At 52.0% G+C, this 18174-nt stretch overlaps 1 protein-coding gene across 1 annotated transcript in view; it reads left to right on the plus strand.

Moving 5' to 3' along the window:
• The first annotated feature begins 11815 nt into the window (after positions 1–11815).
• The window catches only part of LOC142301181 (uncharacterized), a 40812-nt gene continuing 34453 nt past the window's right edge, over positions 11816–18174 (plus strand). Inside the window, exons 1-2 of the mRNA XM_075342213.1 lie at positions 11816–11819; positions 12131–12245. Of these exons, the coding sequence (XP_075198328.1) occupies positions 11816–11819; positions 12131–12245 (119 nt within the window). The remainder of the gene's footprint in view (positions 11820–12130; positions 12246–18174) is intronic.

Raw genomic sequence — 18174 nt, forward strand, 5'->3', positions numbered from 1 at the left:
GTCCCATAGCCCTGGGGTGGGCGAGTCAGATACAGTGTGCAAGGAGGCTGACACTTCCCCACTCGGCTCCGCCCCCTCCCGCACTCCGCATGTGTACACTCACACACACACACACACACACACACACTCACTTGTCCCCAGCCCAGCAGTCCCCGCGGCACTGAAGTCCTCAGCTCCACGGCCCCGCTAGGCTCCTCCCCCTCCCGCACTCCGCATGTACACATGCATGTAGACACACACACACACACACACACACACACAATCGCGCACACACACACACACACACACACTCTCCCACTCACTCACCTGTCCCCAGCCCGCCCCCCTTGACTGATGCAAGACAACGGAAATGTGAACTTAGCCTAACATATCTAGAATTATCGTAACCTTTGGCAGTGCCACATCATTGGCCAACTGAGAACCTTCAACCACCTGAGCTCCTCTATGGCTGCTATCCAGGTAGTTTTGGCCCTGGCTACACAAATTGTAATGACAACAGAAGTTAATTGTTCACTCACTATTTAAGTACTAAGAATAGCTCAAGGAAGTGAGAAAAGCAGTATCATGTTATACTGTATGTACTGAGAAGACATACCAACAACGAGGGGGGTATTACTAACAACGAGGGGGGTAAGGAGACAAAGGAAAGTGTTTAAGAGCTAGAGGAAACTCATAAGGAGTATTATTGCATCAGGTGAATAGATTAGGACTATGAGGTCAGGGTTACTGTAACCAACCCAATGCAAAGTTTAGGGAGTTTACAAAAGCTCTCCAAAGGAGTCCTAGGGAGAAGATAAGATTAGTATTGTTTACTGGGAATTAAATATTTGATGCTTCAGTTCACATACAATTGGAAGCTTTGATCCAAGACCTCCAAAATCTTGGTTTAACCAATTGCTTTGCTATGATCAAGAGTGGACCAGGTAGTAAGGACAACACAACTGTCTCCAAACTGGAGTTTTAAGGCCCAGTCACACACAACGACTTACCAGCGATCCCGACAACTATCCGACCTGATGCGGATCGCTGGTTAGTCGCTGGTAAGATGTCACAGTCAGATCTTACCAACGACGCAGTAACGATGAGCAACCTGTATAACGATCTCGGCGGTCGTTGGGACCGTGTTAGGAGGTCGTTGGTAGGCATCAAACACAGTGATGCGTCCTGCCCAGCAGGACATCGCCTTTGAAGAAAATGGCCTGGATCATTCGGCAACGACTAGAGATCTCACAGCAGGGGCCTGATCGCTGGTAGGTGTCACACATAACGAGATCGCTGGCGAGATCGCTGCTACGTCACAGAAACTGTGACTCAGCAGCGATCTTGTTAGTGATCTCGTTGTGTGTGACGGGGCCTTTAGAGGTCGAAATGTCTTACTAAAGGTAAAAGACAACTTTATGTTCCCATCTTACAGTGCTGTGCAAATTAATTGGGACAAAGCAAAAAAAAACAACACATTTTTGAATATTTAATAATAAAATGTTATAATTGAGCAGGGGGTTGGACTAGATAACCCAGGAGGGTCCATTCCAAGTCTAATATTCTATGATTCTATGATTCTAATACACTGTTACATACCAATTTTAGTAACAAGTATGTCCTCCTTTAGCAGATAACATGCGCTAGAAAAGAACACATATATCTAGAAATACTATAAGACTTTCCATAGTTGCAAAGATCTTTGTCACGCTCCCCGGGTCCTCACCCCCGTTCCCCGGCTCACCTGCCACGCTCTCCGCTCCCCAGTCACCGGATTCCGTCCGTCCCAGGGCCCCGGGCCCCCGATCCCGGCGCCCGACAGCTTCCCTGGTCCGGGCCGGCTCCCCTGCGTCCTCCTCGCAGCCTCCTTCCCTGGCTTCTGGCACCCGGGCGGCGCGCATGCGCATTAGGGCGCGCGCGCGGTCACTGACCCTTTCTTAAAGGGCCAGCGTCCATTAACAGGAAATGAGGTTGCACAGGTACAGGGTATATAAGGGGTCATTGTCCAAGGGGGCGGGGCCTGATCTTCGTGTTCCCTGAGCTAGGAGTCAGGTCTCCTGGTGTTACTGTGCTCGTACTCACCTATCTCTCTTTGTAGAGCCGTGCCTGCTTCGCCATCCAGTCTGCCGTGTCCTGATCCCCGCACGCTGTCCGTCTGCCATCTGACAGTCCGTACCATCCCGGATCCCTGCGGTGACCCGTCATCTTGCTCCAGAGGTTCCGGACCCCGCCTGATATCACCTCGGCCTCCGAACCGGAGCTACGTCACCAAGACCACCTTCTGTGACTCCGTGGTCCCTGGGACTCCTCCGCTGCCTTCACTTGCACGGACTGTTCTACTGCCCATCAGTGCTTCAGCTGCCGGACTCCCTACCACCATCTCAGAGAGTTCGGTCCAGTGGATCCACCTCCTGGGTCTGCCCGACCGCCCGGCCGTGACAGTAAGATCAGGCCATGGATCCCGCTGCAGCACTATTGGCCCTGCAAGATGAACTCCAACGCCAGCGTGAAGTCCAGACCCGCATGCTGCAATTTATGACCTCCGTGGACACCCGCCTGTACACGTTACAAGCATCCATGACGCCTGCGGCACCCAGGTCCTCCAATGGACAATCCACGGCTCCCGCACCAGTGGCAGCCTCGTCGGGTGCTTCCCAACTCCGGTTGGCTTCACCACCTCGTTATTCTGGAGATCCCAAGACCTGCAGGGGCTTCCTCAACCAATGTTCCCTTCATTTCACGCAGCTGCCACATCTATTCGCCTCCGACCAAGCCAAGGTCGCCTTTATAATGTCCCACCTAGAGGGCGAGGCACTGGCGTGGATGAACCCCTTGTGGGAGAAGGAGGACCCTGTGACCAAGAACCTTCGAGAGTTCCTGCAGGCCTTTCGCAGTACCTTTGACGAGCCGGGACGCGCCTCTGCGTCTGCTTCATCACTTCTCCGCCTACGTCAAGGAACACTGACGGTGGGCCAATACGCCATCCGTTTCCGCACTTTGGCTTCTGAACTCGGGTGGAATAATGAGGCCCTGACAGCCGCCTTCTGGGAGGGACTCTCGAGTCGCATCAAAGATGAGTTGGCGGGTCGTGACTTGCCCTCCACCCTAGATGCCCTGATTGCCCTGGCTACTCGAGTGGACATTCGTTTTCAGGAGCGCTCTAAAGAGCTGTCTCGTGAGAGACGACCGGTACGGCATTCCTCACCTCCCCAGAAACCCTCCGCACCTCAGTCATCAACAGCTGGGATTCCCGTCCACGAGCCCATGCAGATTGACCGAGTACGACAGTCTGAACAGCGTCGAGCAGAGCGGCTCGCCAAGGGCCTCTGCTTTTACTGCGGAGAGGGCACACACCTGCTACGCGCCTGTCCAGAGAGGCCGGGAAACTCCAAAGCCTAGGGTTGGTAGGAGAGGCCACCCTAGGTGCTGGGACTCTCTCAGACCCGGTTATGTGGACTGTGCAAGTGTCAACGGGAGAGACACGGTTCACGGCTGAGGCATACCTCGATTCCGGGGCAGCAGGCAATTTCATTCAGCAGGCCACGGTGGACAAGTACCAGCTGCCTGTTACTCCACTTGACAAACCCCTCGTGATAGCCTCTGTGGATGGGAGACCCCTCTCTGATACCATCTCCTGGGTCACCAGACCGGTCGAACTACGTATCGGTGCCCTGCACACCGAGAACATCTCTCTCTACGTCCTTCCACACATGTCCCATCAAATCCTGCTGGGACTTCCCTGGTTGCGGACACACGAACCCTCAGTCAGCTGGGGTACTGGCGAAATCACCCGATGGGGTCCTTCTTGTCATGAGAAGTGTCTGAAGTCCATACCACACATCCGACGACCTCCGGTTCCAGAGAACCTACCGGAACTGCCCTCGGCCTATTGGTCCTTCGCAGACGTTTTCGACAAGAAGGAGTCTGAGGTACTTCCGCCACACCGTCCCTACGATTGTGCCATCGACCTGCTCCCAGGAACAACACCACCTCGAGGACGGATATATCCGTTGTCCCCAGCCGAAACCAGGGCCATGTCTACCTACATCACAGAGAGCCTGGCTAAGGGATTCATCCGGAGATCCTCCTCTCCTGCGGGAGCGGGCTTCTTCTTCGTTAAGAAGAAAGAGGGTGACCTACGCCCCTGCATCGACTACCGGGGTCTGAATCAGATCACCGTAAAGAACAAGTATCCTCTGCCGCTCATCCCCGAATTGTTCGACCGGCTCAGAGGAGCCCGTGTGTTCACCAAACTGGATCTTCGGGGTGCTTACAACCTAGTTCGTATCCGCTCTGGGGACGAATGGAAGACCGCGTTTAATACTCGCGATGGGCACTATGAATACTGCGTGATGCCCTTCGGCCTATGTAATGCACCAGCAGTCTTCCAAGAATTGGTGAACGACATCTTCCGGGACCTCCTCTACGTCTGTGTAGTAGTGTATCTGGATGACATCCTTATCTACTCTCCGGACCTCCAGACCCACAGAGAGAACGTCCAGCTGGTCCTACAACGACTGAGAGAGAATCGTCTATACGCCAAATATGAGAAGTGTGTCTTTGAGCAGTCTTCTCTCCCTTTCCTGGGATACATCATCTCGGGTACTGGACTGCAAATGGATCCTAAGAAGGTGTCCTCCATACTCAACTGGCCTCCCCCTTCTGGACTAAAGGCAATCCAACGGTTCCTGGGATTTGCCAACTACTACCGCCAGTTCATCCCTCACTTCTCTGCCCTGACTGCTCCTCTCTCCGCTTTGACCAAAAAGGAGGCTAATCCAAAGGACTGGTCACCTGCGGCCGACGCCGCGTTTTGCTCACTGAAGCGAGCATTTGCCTCCGCTCCTGTACTCCACCGTCCGGAGTTAAACCGCCAGTTCACCTTGGAGGTGGATGCCTCCTCCTCGGGAGCCGGAGCAGTGCTCATGCAAAAGTCCTCCTCCGGGAAGATGGTTACATGCGGTTTCTTCTCCAAGAGCTTCTCTGCACCTGAACGTAATTACACCATCGGTGACCGAGAACTATTGGCGGTCAAACTGGCTCTGGAGGAATGGCGCTACCTCCTGGAAGGAGCAGTGTACCCCGTGATTATCTACACGGACCACAAGAACCTGGAATACCTACGGTCCGCTCAGCGACTGAACCCACGGCAAGCCAGGTGGTCCTTATTCTTTGCCAGGTTCGACTTCCAGCTCCATTTCCGACCCGCAGACAAGAATGTACGTGCGGATGCCTTGTCTAGGTCTTTCATGCCCATGGAGCAGGAGGAAGAGACTACCCAGCCTATCATCCCTCCTAGCAAGATTATTCCGGTGGCCCCTGTCACCCTGGCCCAGATACCGCCCGGAAAGACCTATGTCTCTGAGACTGACAGGCAAAAGGTGTTACACTGGGGTCATGCCTCGAAAACAGCCGGTCATGCAGGCCAGAAGAGAACATGGGGTGCGATTGTACGCCATTATTGGTGGCCATCCCTTCGCACGGACGTCGCTGCTTTTGTCTCTGCCTGCTCCTCTTGTGCCAGGAACAAGACGCCCAAACACCTGCCCTATGGCCGTCTTCTGCCTCTGCCGATACCCACAATTCCGTGGCAACACATAGCGATGGATTTTATTACGGACTTGCCATTATCCTCTGGACACACAGTCATATGGGTCGTGGTGGACCGGTTCTCCAAAATGGCTCACTTCGTCCCTATGGCTGGACTGCCCTCTGCTCAGGAACTCGCGGAAGCCTATATACATCACGTCTTCCGCTTGCATGGTTTCCCATCCCACATCGTGTCCGACCGAGGAACTCAGTTTACCTCCCGCTTCTGGAGGGCGCTCTGCAAACATCTGGGTGTGACTCTGGACTTTTCTTCTGCTTACCATCCTCAGTCTAATGGCCAAGTGGAGAGGGTCAATCAAATCTTGACCTCCTTCTTACGTCACTACGTCAACGCCCATCACGACGACTGGTCCACGCTTCTACCTTGGGCTGAATTCTCACATAACCACCACATCAGTGAGTCGTCCTCCAAATCTCCCTTCCATGTAGTTTACGGACTTCAACCCTCCGTCCCGTTGCCTATATCCCCTTCATCGGATGTTCCGGCTGCTGATACTGCAGTTCGTGACTTTGCTACCATTTGGGACTCTGTCAAAGCGTCTCTTGGGCGCGCTTCCCAGCGGATGAAGAAACACGCTGACAAGAGACGTCTGGATCCTCCGTGTTTCTCTCCTGGTGACCTGGTCTGGCTTGCTTCCCAGTACATCCGATTGAAGATACCTTCCTACAAGCTGGGCCCTCGCTACATCGGGCCGTTTAAGGTCCTCAGCAAGATCAATGAGGTATCCTACAAGCTACAGCTCCCGGCCACGATGAGGATACCCAACTCCTTCCACGTCTCTCTGCTCAAGCCGGTTGTCATTGGTCCCTTCTCCGCTGCTGCCAGTCCGGCCCCTCCTCCTATTGCCGATGATGACATCTATGCGGTAAGGGATATCGTGGCCATGAAGACCGTACGAGGTCGACAGTTCTTCCTGGTGGACTGGGAAGGGTATGGTCCTGAGGATAGGTCTTGGGAGCCCAGGGAGAACGTGGGCACTCCTCTTATCCGTGCCTTCATGTCCCGGTTGCGGGGAGGGGGGCGTGGGGGGGGGGGTACTGTCACGCTCCCCGGGTCCTCACCCCCGTTCCCCGGCTCACCTGCCACGCTCTCCGCTCCCCAGTCACCGGATTCCGTCCGTCCCAGGGCCCCGGGCCCCCGATCCCGGCGCCCGACAGCTTCCCTGGTCCGGGCCGGCTCCCCTGCGTCCTCCTCGCAGCCTCCTTCCCTGGCTTCTGGCACCCGGGCGGCGCGCATGCGCATTAGGGCGCGCGCGCGGTCACTGACCCTTTCTTAAAGGGCCAGCGTCCATTAACAGGAAATGAGGTTGCACAGGTACAGGGTATATAAGGGGTCATTGTCCAAGGGGGCGGGGCCTGATCTTCGTGTTCCCTGAGCTAGGAGTCAGGTCTCCTGGTGTTACTGTGCTCGTACTCACCTATCTCTCTTTGTAGAGCCGTGCCTGCTTCGCCATCCAGTCTGCCGTGTCCTGATCCCCGCACGCTGTCCGTCTGCCATCTGACAGTCCGTACCATCCCGGATCCCTGCGGTGACCCGTCATCTTGCTCCAGAGGTTCCGGACCCCGCCTGATATCACCTCGGCCTCCGAACCGGAGCTACGTCACCAAGACCACCTTCTGTGACTCCGTGGTCCCTGGGACTCCTCCGCTGCCTTCACTTGCACGGACTGTTCTACTGCCCATCAGTGCTTCAGCTGCCGGACTCCCTACCACCATCTCAGAGAGTTCGGTCCAGTGGATCCACCTCCTGGGTCTGCCCGACCGCCCGGCCGTGACAATCTTCCACTAGATCCAAACTCTTTCCTCACGACTTTCTTACCGACGGTTTCTACCACACTCTGATTCTGTAGAGATGTCAATGGCACGACGTGTCACATACAGTGCTGTGCAAATTAATTGGGACAAAGCATTTATTTAAGTAAAATCATAAGTTGGTTACCAGTCAGTGATTCAAACCAGTTTTAACTGCTTTGAAAAGGGAAATGTGGAAGAAAAAGGAAAACGACACCAAGAATTGATAAAACACTTATCAGAAATAGTAAAATTAATGCAAGAAAAACAAGTAAAGACCTCCAAAGAGACTTGTTCGCTGCAGGTATTGATATTCGTGATTCGACTGTACGGCGCAGGCTTCTGGAAATTGGTCAGAGGGCAACAAAGCCAGTAAAGAAACAACTTCTGACACCTCCAATGAAGGCAAAAAGTATAAATCTTGGACAACTAGCCAGTGGAAAAAGGTAATTTTCAGTGCTGAAACCGATCTTTTTGTTCAAGGGTACGGAGCAAGTGTTGTTAGAAAAAGCAAAAATGAACCATTGCGAGCTGATCATATTCAACAAACTGTAAAATCCCCTCAAAAACATGTTTTGGGGCTTTTTTACAGCTGATGGTACAGGGAGCTTATTTCCTGTTGATGGGATGATGAATTCATCCAAATACATAGACATTTTAAAATATTTTATTGCGCCATTCATGTGTAAATTTGAAGGGACATTCCTACAAGATTTGGCCCCATGCCACAATTCCAAGTGCGTGAAGAGATTCCTGGAAGAAAATAAATTAAAAGTGCTGGACTGGCCTGGCAATTCACCAGACTTAAATCCTATAGAAAATCTGTGGAGCATTGTGAAGAGACGTCTTGGCAAAATGGACTGTACAACCAAAGAACGCATGAAAAACAGCGCCATACAAGTGTGGGTCCATGATGAAGAATTGAAGAATTTATGCAACAACTTGGTAGAATCTATGCCAAAACACATTGAAAATCTAATTTTTCCTTGGCTGCCATTCACAAACGTAGCGCTGAAGGACGTGTTTTAGAAATGTAGATTGTTTTGTTATTTGCAATGTGATGTAGATACGTTTTCATAAATATCTAAGGTTGTACCGTGTTTCCCCAAAAATGAGACATGGTCTTATATTATTTTTTGCTCTGCAAAATGGGTTATGTCACGGATGACAGACAGTCCTGTGATGTCCGACAATAGAAGGTCAAAGCATTTGGCTGCTTAAAATGCTGCCTGACTTTCTATTATTCCTGCTGTCAGTATTCAGTGTACTAGGTATCTTCTCTGCTGTTTTTTTTTCCTTTTCCCTTTAGGACCAGGCAGAGCTCCTCTTCCCTTCAGCTGCTAATCATCTGTAGTTTCCCTTGGGTTTAAATGCTCTCATTTTCCCTGGGCTTGTGCTGGTGATATTTACTTCCTTCACCAGCTCTGGATGCAGGCAGGCTGCTTGCACTCATCTGTAGGATCATTGCTGCTCTTTGGTCAATTTTATCCTGAGGCATCTGAAGATAAATTGTTCATGTTTTTTTCCCCATATGTGTGTGCTCCCCATTTCTTCGTTAGTGTTTAGTGGGGTTGAGGAAGAGCTTATCCCACTCGTTCCCTATCTATGACCCAGCTCTAGGGTAATCCTAGGGTCAGGTATCCGGCTTGGCGCAAAGGTACGGAACCTATGTATGGTTATGAGGCACCCCAGGGACAAGTAGTAGGTTTGGTCAGGGGTCACCATCTCCCCCTTCCCTAGAAGCAGGGTTTCCCTTCCCTTCCTCCATTCGCCTGGTACTATCCCATACCTAGTGTGAGAGGCTAGGGCTTATTTTCACGTGAACATTTATTCAAATATAGTCATATTGCATTCTGGACATCAACATAATTCTCCAAACCCTGTGTGTAACATATCTATCTATCTATCCCTCTATCTATCTATCTATCTATCTATCTATCTATCTATCTCTCTATCAAATCAAATCAAATAAGCTTTATTGGCAGGACCAAATACAAATTAGTTTTGCCAAAGCAAGTGTACATTAGGGACTGGGGCTGTGGGGATGGGGGGTGGGGACTGTAGGAAGGGTGGATGGGGCACATCCAGGGTGGGGACTGTGGGGGCACATCTAGGGTGGGGGCTATGGAAGTCCATGGCTTATGATGGGGCATATCCAGGGTGGGGACTGTAGTAACGGTGGATGGGGCATATCCAGGGTGGGGATTGGGGGGGCCACATCTGGGATGGGGGGCTATGGAAGTCCATGACTTATCATAGTTCTCTTTCTCGAAGTCTATGACATTCGCTCACATACTGCGCTGCTATCTCCACTGCGCTCTCTTCTTCCCCCAGCAGGATATATATTTTCTCTTCCTCCTTCATAGAGCTGAAATCCGGGAAGAGATGGGAGAGTCTCCTGAAGTGAGTGTCCCTCACTGCTGAGTACTTGGTGCAGTGTAGCAGGAAGTGGGTTTCATCCTCCAGGGCCTCTAGGTCACAGTGTTGGCACAGTCTGTCCTCCCTGGGCTTGTAGCTCTGCTTGTGACGGCCGGATTCGATGGCTAGACTGTGGGCACTGAGTCTATATCGGCTCAGGGTCCTGCGGTCTCTGGGATCCGGGAGTTTTTCCAGATATGGGGCCAGTCTGTAGTATCTCTGTAGTCTCTGGTACGTGGTCAGTTTCTGTGAGGTGTTGATGTCGGTCCTCCAGTCATTGACATACCTCTCCTGGCCCTCGCCTACCATCTTCCTGATTCTGGTTCTTGTCAGGCTGCTGTGATTGGTTATTTTGTCCAGTTGGGTTTGGGAGAGCTGTGCCAGGGGTCCTGGTTCATCTGGCCCACGTATATATATCAGAGCTTTGTGGTGATGGGAGCTTGGATTGCTACTCTGTAGGTGAGCCTGAAATGATAGTGCCCTCTTCAGAACCGCTAGGTGTAGAGGGAATCTGCCCAGCTCGGCTCGACAGGCACTGTTGGAGGTGCTTCGATGGACCTGGAGAAGGTGCTTACAGAATTCCAGGTGGAATATTTCTGTTGGGCTGGAATCCCACCTTGACCAATCTGAGTAAGTGTGAGGGCCCCAGACTTCACTGCCATACAGGAGGATTGGGGCAATGATGGAATCGAAGATTTTTAGCCAGACCCTCACTGGTGGCTTCAGATGATACAATTTCCTTCGGATGGCATAAAAGGTTTTGCAGGCCTTATTTTTCAGGGTCTCTATGGCTTGTTTGAAGCTCCCTGACTGGTGAATTTCCAGGCCCAAGTAGGTGTATTTGTCTGTTCCTGTTAGAGTGCAGCCATTTAGGACAAATGAAGGATGCTGGTCAAATCTTCTTTTTCTCTTCTGGAACACCATGATGTTGGTTTTCTTTAGATTGATCGGTAGTGCCCATGTGGAGCTGAATTTCTCCAAGATTTGTAGGTTGTCTTGGAGATCTTTCTCGGTTGGTGACACCAGCAGTAGGTCATCTGCATAGAGCAAGAATTTCACCTGGGCGTCATGGAGTGTGAGACCTGGAGCAGGTGAAGATTCTAGGGCAGTAGCTAGCTCATTGATGTAAATATTGAAGAGCATTGGACTTAGGCTGCAGCCCTGTCTGACTCCTCGGCTCTGCTTGAAATAAGCCGTTCTTCTACCGTTCATACTCACACTGCAGAGGTTCTCGGTGTAGGAGCTTTTGATGACATCGTAGGTCTTTCCTCCTATTCCACTTTCCAGCAGTTTCCAGAACAAGCCCGGGTGCCACACTGAGTCAAAGGCCTTTTTAAAGTCTACAAAGCAGGTGTATATCTTCCCATGCTTTGTATTGTGGACGTGGCTCTGAATGAGACTGTGCAGGGTGTAGATGTGGTCCGTGGTGCGGTGGTTTGGCACGAACCCTGCTTGGCTTTTGCTCAGGACATTGTGCTCGGTAAGGAAACTGATGATCCTTTTGTTTAGGATGCTGTTGAATAGTTTTCCCAAGTTACTGCTGACACATATGCCTCTGTAGTTGGCAGGGTCATACCTGTACCCGCTCTTGTGGATCGGTGTAATGAGTCCTTGGTTCCAGGTACGAGGGAAGTAACCAGCACTCATCACAATCTATCTATCTATCTATCTATCTATCTATCTATCTATCTATCTATCTATCCCTCTATCTATCTATCTATCACAATATTATCATATTGTGCCTACTTGGTATTAGTTTTCTATAAGGTTGTGTGCACAGAGTCTTTTTTTACAGAGTTTTTGAAGCAGAAATTCTAAATTTTGGAGGGGTTTTAAGATTAGAAGGAGTTACTGTTCCAATAGAAGGAGTTACTGTTCCAAAAACACTTTGAAAACCCATGTGCCCATTGCCTAATAGTGTGTTACTATTTGACTTTTTAGGAATCTCTTGGGTCAATTGAGATATTGGGCACAGGTTGTATGTAATTATAGGTAAATAGGTTTATAGAGATGAACAATGGGTCAGTTGGTACAATAGTGAATCAATGTGACTGGACGTGCTCAGTTCTGCCTCCTCTGGCGATTTGTGATCATGAAACGTGGACTATTATTGTTGCGTCCTGGTGATGGTGGTTTCAACTGCCATAAACAAAAAAATTGCCTTAGTGATGGACCTGTTGATTATGACGTTTACCTGAAAATCACCGCTTTATAATATGAAAGACAGTCGATGAGATGGGAATACACTTTTAATCTCCGGCAAGAGAAGAAGACTAAACAACAATAGGATTGTAATCTTGATTGTTCTTCCTCTTGTTTCTTGTGTTCGCAGATCAGGAGGAAATGTCACCATGTACCGTCACTAAGAACGCCATTTGTCAGTGTAGAACAGGAACTTACTGCCACAGAAATGCCACGTGTAATGAGTGTCTTCTGTGCAGACCAAGGTACGTGGAAGTGTCCAGAAATGATATCACCCTAACACACAGTAATTAAGACTAGGATTTGTCATGTGAAGATGTGGAATCGGAACAATCAGAATGTTTAATTAATTTATTAACTCTCATAGAAATTTAGAAAAATGTATAAATGTTCATAATATGGATAATATCTAGAGAGAGTATTTATCAAAAAAGTGTGATTGCAATGTTATTTGTAGAAACAAATGCAGCTCACCGCACCCACAATATAAGTCATCCCCTAGCATGTAATAATTAGGGATGATCGAATACTTCTGTACCGCCCCGCTCTCAGCAACCGAGCTGCTCGGATCCGGTCCTTCTGTGGGTGGCTCGAGGCTCTCCGGACCCGGGGGTCTCGCGGTCACTTCAATTGAAAAGGGGGTTATGGCGTATGGGATTTTGGAAAGTTTGTACGTGACGCCACCCACGGTATGTGGTAAACGGGGTACCACCACTGCCGTTGAGGGGATTCCCGGGGGCGTTGGGCTGGCAGCTGGATGTTGTTAACCCTCCGGGGCCCAGGGGGAGTTGTGGTGGTGTTAGGGATTGCAGGGAGCAAGAAACTCACAGTTCGGTTGTCCTGGTGTTGGATGAGGCTGCTTTCATGTGTAGGGTCAGGAAACACAAAGTCCAGTACTTAACCAGAACTTGCCTTTGGTCCGTAGGCCTTTGGTATGGGGGTGTTCGGATCCCAAACCCGGTACAAGAAGCAGGGCCCTCTCTCCTGTGCACTCCAGCTAAGAGTCACCTTCTCTTTTTCGGACGGGGGAAGTCCTCTCTTTGCACAAGTCCGGGATCCCGTGCACGCTACCAGCGGGCCACTACCCTGTCTCGGTCCACTACGGGTTCCCCTGAGCCTAGTCTCCACTTCAGCTCCAAGACTTTTGCCTTTTCTTTTTTTTTAACTATATTTTTATTCAAATTTTTCAATAACATAACACTGGCATAAGCGAATTCAGCATTGTAAATTCAACATTACATTGTCATATTTGATCATCCCAAATTCCATACCAATTTTTAAAATCAATAACCGTAACATGGCAAGATAAAGCAAAGGAAAGCAGCGACCCCTTAACCCATCATTCTTATCATTCCCCCCATTGAACCCTTGTGAACATGGTAATGACATATAATAAAGAAGTCCCACTCAAATCGGTTATTTCCCCCTCTCCTTTTAGTCAGCTTTCGGCCTTTCCTCCCCCACCTCCAAGCCATCCAATGTATCCTTCAATTTTTCAGTATGATACCAGACTGTGTCTTTGAAAGGTGACATAATCCTGACTATCTCCTCCCGAGTACAATAGGCCAGTATGAATTTCTTCCATTTGTTAAAGTGCTGTCGTATTCTATCCGCCCTCCTTTCTGCATCCAATCCTTCTATTTCAAGAAGATGCATGAGCTGACCCAAGATCTCTTCAATCGCGGGGACCCTAGACTCCAACCAATTTTTTAGTATCGCTCTCTTGGCTGCCAGAAGTATCACATGTATAAGTCTGGGTGGGTTAGTCATCTTCCCTTTGGTATCGTTCCCCTCCTCCCAATGGTGAAAAATAGCGAACCCAGGTGAGAGCCGAACTTCAAGACCCCACACCTTTTGTATACAACTTTTGATCTGTGACCATAATGGACTCAAATGGGGGCAGGACCACAACCCGTGAAGGAGATCAGTTCCACTACTCTTACACTTAGGGCAATACGTAATCCTGTCTGGCTTTGTTGCTGATGGAGGGAGATTAAAACCATAAATTGCCTTGTGCATATGTGGCGCCCCTGACCTGGTCAGGCACCACTGAGTACTGCACCCATGCTGGGGACAGTACAACACAGGTAATCCAGAAGGCTGACCGGGGTGTGGAACACAGGCGCATAGTGATCAGGTCTCACACATGTACCCATGAGAGGACCCCTGGGGATTCCAGGAGGGGGAAAAGCCTTGACCTTCACTGGAATAGTGGAGGGGGCCAAAAGCCTCCATCTCCTCTCAAGGGGTGTGGTAAGAGAGTCTGGTTGCTAGGTGGCGTAGGCAAGAACAGGGGAGGAGGGGCAGTGAGTCAGTTAGAGCAGAACTCCATAGGGCTCAGTGAGGAGCAGACCTGTGGGGCTGATGCTGTCTAACAGCGCCCGCGCAGTGGCTACTGACGGGGGAGAACGGTCAACTAGGAGGGCTACCCGAAATCCATCTTCAGCTAAAGAGAGAGCACGGAGTGGGAAGTAAGGAGACTGCTAGAGAGTACCAGGCCCAAACGGGCGGCAGATCCCGAAGCGGAGATAGATCCAGCTTTCTTTTGCTAAACCTGCCGGTGTGGGGCTCTCAAAGCCCACGCCACAACACCACAAAAGCCGCAGCCACGTAGCCACAGTTAGGGCCCATAGCTCACAGGAGGCAAGAAGCTGGAGTGATCTGGCCCAGGCGACAAGCACACGGCAAACGAAGGGGAGAGAGGCTTCAGCATCTTCCCTGGGTGACCCCCATATCTGGCGCTGTGAACAGGATAAGGACTAGACCTGTTCAGACAGGTGACCATGTGCCTGGGCGGTCCGCTTGAAAAATTGGAAGCGCCGCCATATTGCCACCATGAAAAGCGCGCTGAAAAACAACAGCAGCCCGCGCTGGAAGAAGTTACCGCCCACGAAGAGGTGTGGCTACCCAGAGATCCCCTGCAGAGTTCTGACCTTGCCAGCTATGAGAGTGGAAGCGTCCAGAGACGTCGGGACAGAAAGGAAGCCACAAGCCTGCTGCTGGGAGAGGAGCTGCTGAAAGAGGCAGAGCAGAAACTGAACCGCTTGCTATCAGAGGCAACGGCGAGTCCACAGCTGGAGAGTCGTGCAGAAGAGGGCGCAGAAGAAATGGCGTCTGACCGCAGAAATCCAGAACCGGGCTCCGCTGCCTGGTGGTATCGGGAGCTGGCCCAGTTCTGCGACCGACTGGAGACCCGGGTTGTGGAGCAGATCCGGGAAGAACGAATGGAAATGCTGGAGATGACCGCGGCGGTTCGGGCCTATGAAAGGAGAGCCGCGCGCCGAGTGCCAGACAGGACGGCGATGACGCAGACCCCGATGCTGCCACCGGTGGGTGAGTCGAGTGATGCCCCGGCCAGCGCAAGTGCCCCGACCCCTGCTGCCACGCCCGCGGTCCCCGAAGAGGCGTCCGGTGCGGCGACGCTGAAGCAGGCCGCAGCCACGCCAGGTGCGGCCTTCCAAGCCCCAGCGGCCGCAGCGATGCCCTGCTCGGCCCACCAAGACCCGGTCCCTGCAGCAACGCCCAGTCCGGCCCGCAAAGAACCGGCTGCCACCGCGACCCTCATCCGCGCCGCAGGCGTAACGCTGACCCAGGCCGCCGCCCTGCTAGGCCCGGCCCGCCGAGACCCCACCGCCGCAGCAACGCTCGTCCGCGCCGCAAGTGAGGTGCTGAACCAGGCCGCAGCCACGCCAGGCGCGGCCCGCCAAGCCCAGACTGCTGCAGCGACGTCCAGCCCAGCCTGCACAGAGCCCCCTGCAACAGCGACACTGATCCAGGCCGCCGCCATGCCGGGTGCGGCCCGCCAAGACCAGGCTGCCGCCATCCAGGGCGCGGCCCGCCAAGACCAGGCCGCCGCCATACAGGGCGCGGCCCGCCAAGAGATTGCATCACCATTTACCCCGGCCTGCAAGGCCAGAGCAGACACCGCTCCCCAGTCCAAAGAGGTCCCTGCTGGAAAGCCCACGCTGGGGGAGGACCCCGAATACTGGCGGCTGAAGGCTGACATGGAGGCCAAGTTTCCACAATGGTTGGTGGACCGGTACATGCTCCCTCCGCATACCCCCAAGAGGATTCCAGCAACCCCTGCAGCAACCACGCCAAAGAGTCCCCCGCCTGGGCCTGCTGAAGAAAGCCCATCCCCAGCACTGCCACCAAAGGAGTGCCAAGAAGAACTAAGGGGGAGAGGAGGCCAGGAAGCTGAGGAGCTGATTCCGGAGCCACCAGCAGTGGATCTATACTCAGAGCCGGAGATGTTGCCCTATTCCCGCTGGGATGAGGAGGACCTGACACCGTCCGCTGACGAAGATCTGCCTAAAAGTCTCACCTGGGAGCTTGCAAGCTGTACCACGCAGAGTTCAGGCCGCAAGACAAGGCGTCGCAACAGAACAACGCTGTCCCCTGCACCGCCATCCCCAGAGCAGAGGGAAGTCACGGCCAGAGACCTACAAGAAAAAAGGTTCCTGAGAAGAGCCCAAGCACAGGTCAGAGGACCCCTTTGCAGAGGAGTAGTGGAAGACTTTAACTTGAAAAGCGGATACGGCTTTATTGTGGCACCGGGTATGAAAGAGGGCATTTTCGTTAATAGGAGGGATGTGAGAGCCCACTTGCCCAGAGGACACCCTGGCAGAAACTTAAAGATGGGAAATACAGTACAATTCACTATGCATGAAGGCGAAAGAGGATTGTATGCGCTTGATGTAGCACCATGTCCCAAAGAAGAAAGAAAAGACAGAGATAAAGAAACAGATGTAGCAAAGGAAACAGATGAAGATCAAGAAAGAAAAGACAAGGAACCTACAGATGAGACTACCTCAGACGACGACAAAGAGCAAGAAAGCAGCAGGTGCCGCAGCCCAACAGGCCCAAGCCCTGGTATGGAGGAGTAGAGAAAAGTAAAGTAAAGAGAGAAGTTACTGTTTTGACCAGTTTGAAAAGTTTGTTTTGCAACGTTTTAAAGTTCAAGTATGTGCCCACAAAAACTATTGTGAGAAAACCATAAACCTTAAGGCTATGAACTGGCTATAGCCACAAACTCTCGCAGTGTAAATAGTTACACCAGAGGGCACCACCACCACCAGAGTCAGCCTGTTTAGGGGCTTGGCTCGTCTGCAACCAGGAGGAGCCCGTCCGTATATAGGGCCTTGGCTCACCTGCGACCAGAGAGCATGCCTGTTTATGGGGCCTGGCTCTCCACCACAAAGAGGGTACCTGGTCAGCACCAACTGTGGAGGCCGCCTCTACATCCTGCCAGAAGAGGCTGAAGGCGCGGATCCACCAAGCCAGGTATACCCTGAAACCACCAGCCCATGGAAGCCGCCTCTATATCCTGCCAGAAGTGGCTGAAGTCGCGGCCAACGTGAGAGGGTTTTGGGTGGGTTAACGGACTTGTGGGTGGAGGGTGGTGATGTATGGTACCTGGTGCTTTTAAAAATGTTTTACATGTTTTAATGTTTTATGCATTTTAAAATGTTGTCTTGCAGCCCGAGGACGTGCTGGTGATAACTAAGGGGGAATGTGGCGCCCCTGACCTGGTCAGGCACCACTGAGTACTGCACCCATGCTGGGGACAGTACAACACAGGTAATCCAGAAGGCTGACCGGGGTGTGGAACACAGGCGCATAGTGATCAGGTCTCACACATGTACCCATGAGAGGACCCCTGGGGATTCCAGGAGGGGGAAAAGCCTTGACCTTCACTGGAATAGTGGAGGGGGCCAAAAGCCTCCATCTCCTCTCAAGGGGTGTGGTAAGAGAGTCTGGTTGCTAGGTGGCGTAGGCAAGAACAGGGGAGGAGGGGCAGTGAGTCAGTTAGAGCAGAACTCCATAGGGCTCAGTGAGGAGCAGACCTGTGGGGCTGATGCTGTCTAACAGCGCCCGCGCAGTGGCTACTGACGGGGGAGAACGGTCAACTAGGAGGGCTACCCGAAATCCATCTTCAGCTAAAGAGAGAGCACGGAGTGGGAAGTAAGGAGACTGCTAGAGAGTACCAGGCCCAAACGGGCGGCAGATCCCGAAGCGGAGATAGATCCAGCTTTCTTTTGCTAAACCTGCCGGTGTGGGGCTCTCAAAGCCCACGCCACAACACCACAAAAGCCGCAGCCACGTAGCCACAGTTAGGGCCCATAGCTCACAGGAGGCAAGAAGCTGGAGTGATCTGGCCCAGGCGACAAGCAC

Source organism: Anomaloglossus baeobatrachus, chromosome 4 (genome assembly GCF_048569485.1).
Source record: "Anomaloglossus baeobatrachus isolate aAnoBae1 chromosome 4, aAnoBae1.hap1, whole genome shotgun sequence".
Classification (NCBI taxonomy): domain Eukaryota; kingdom Metazoa; phylum Chordata; class Amphibia; order Anura; family Aromobatidae; genus Anomaloglossus; species Anomaloglossus baeobatrachus.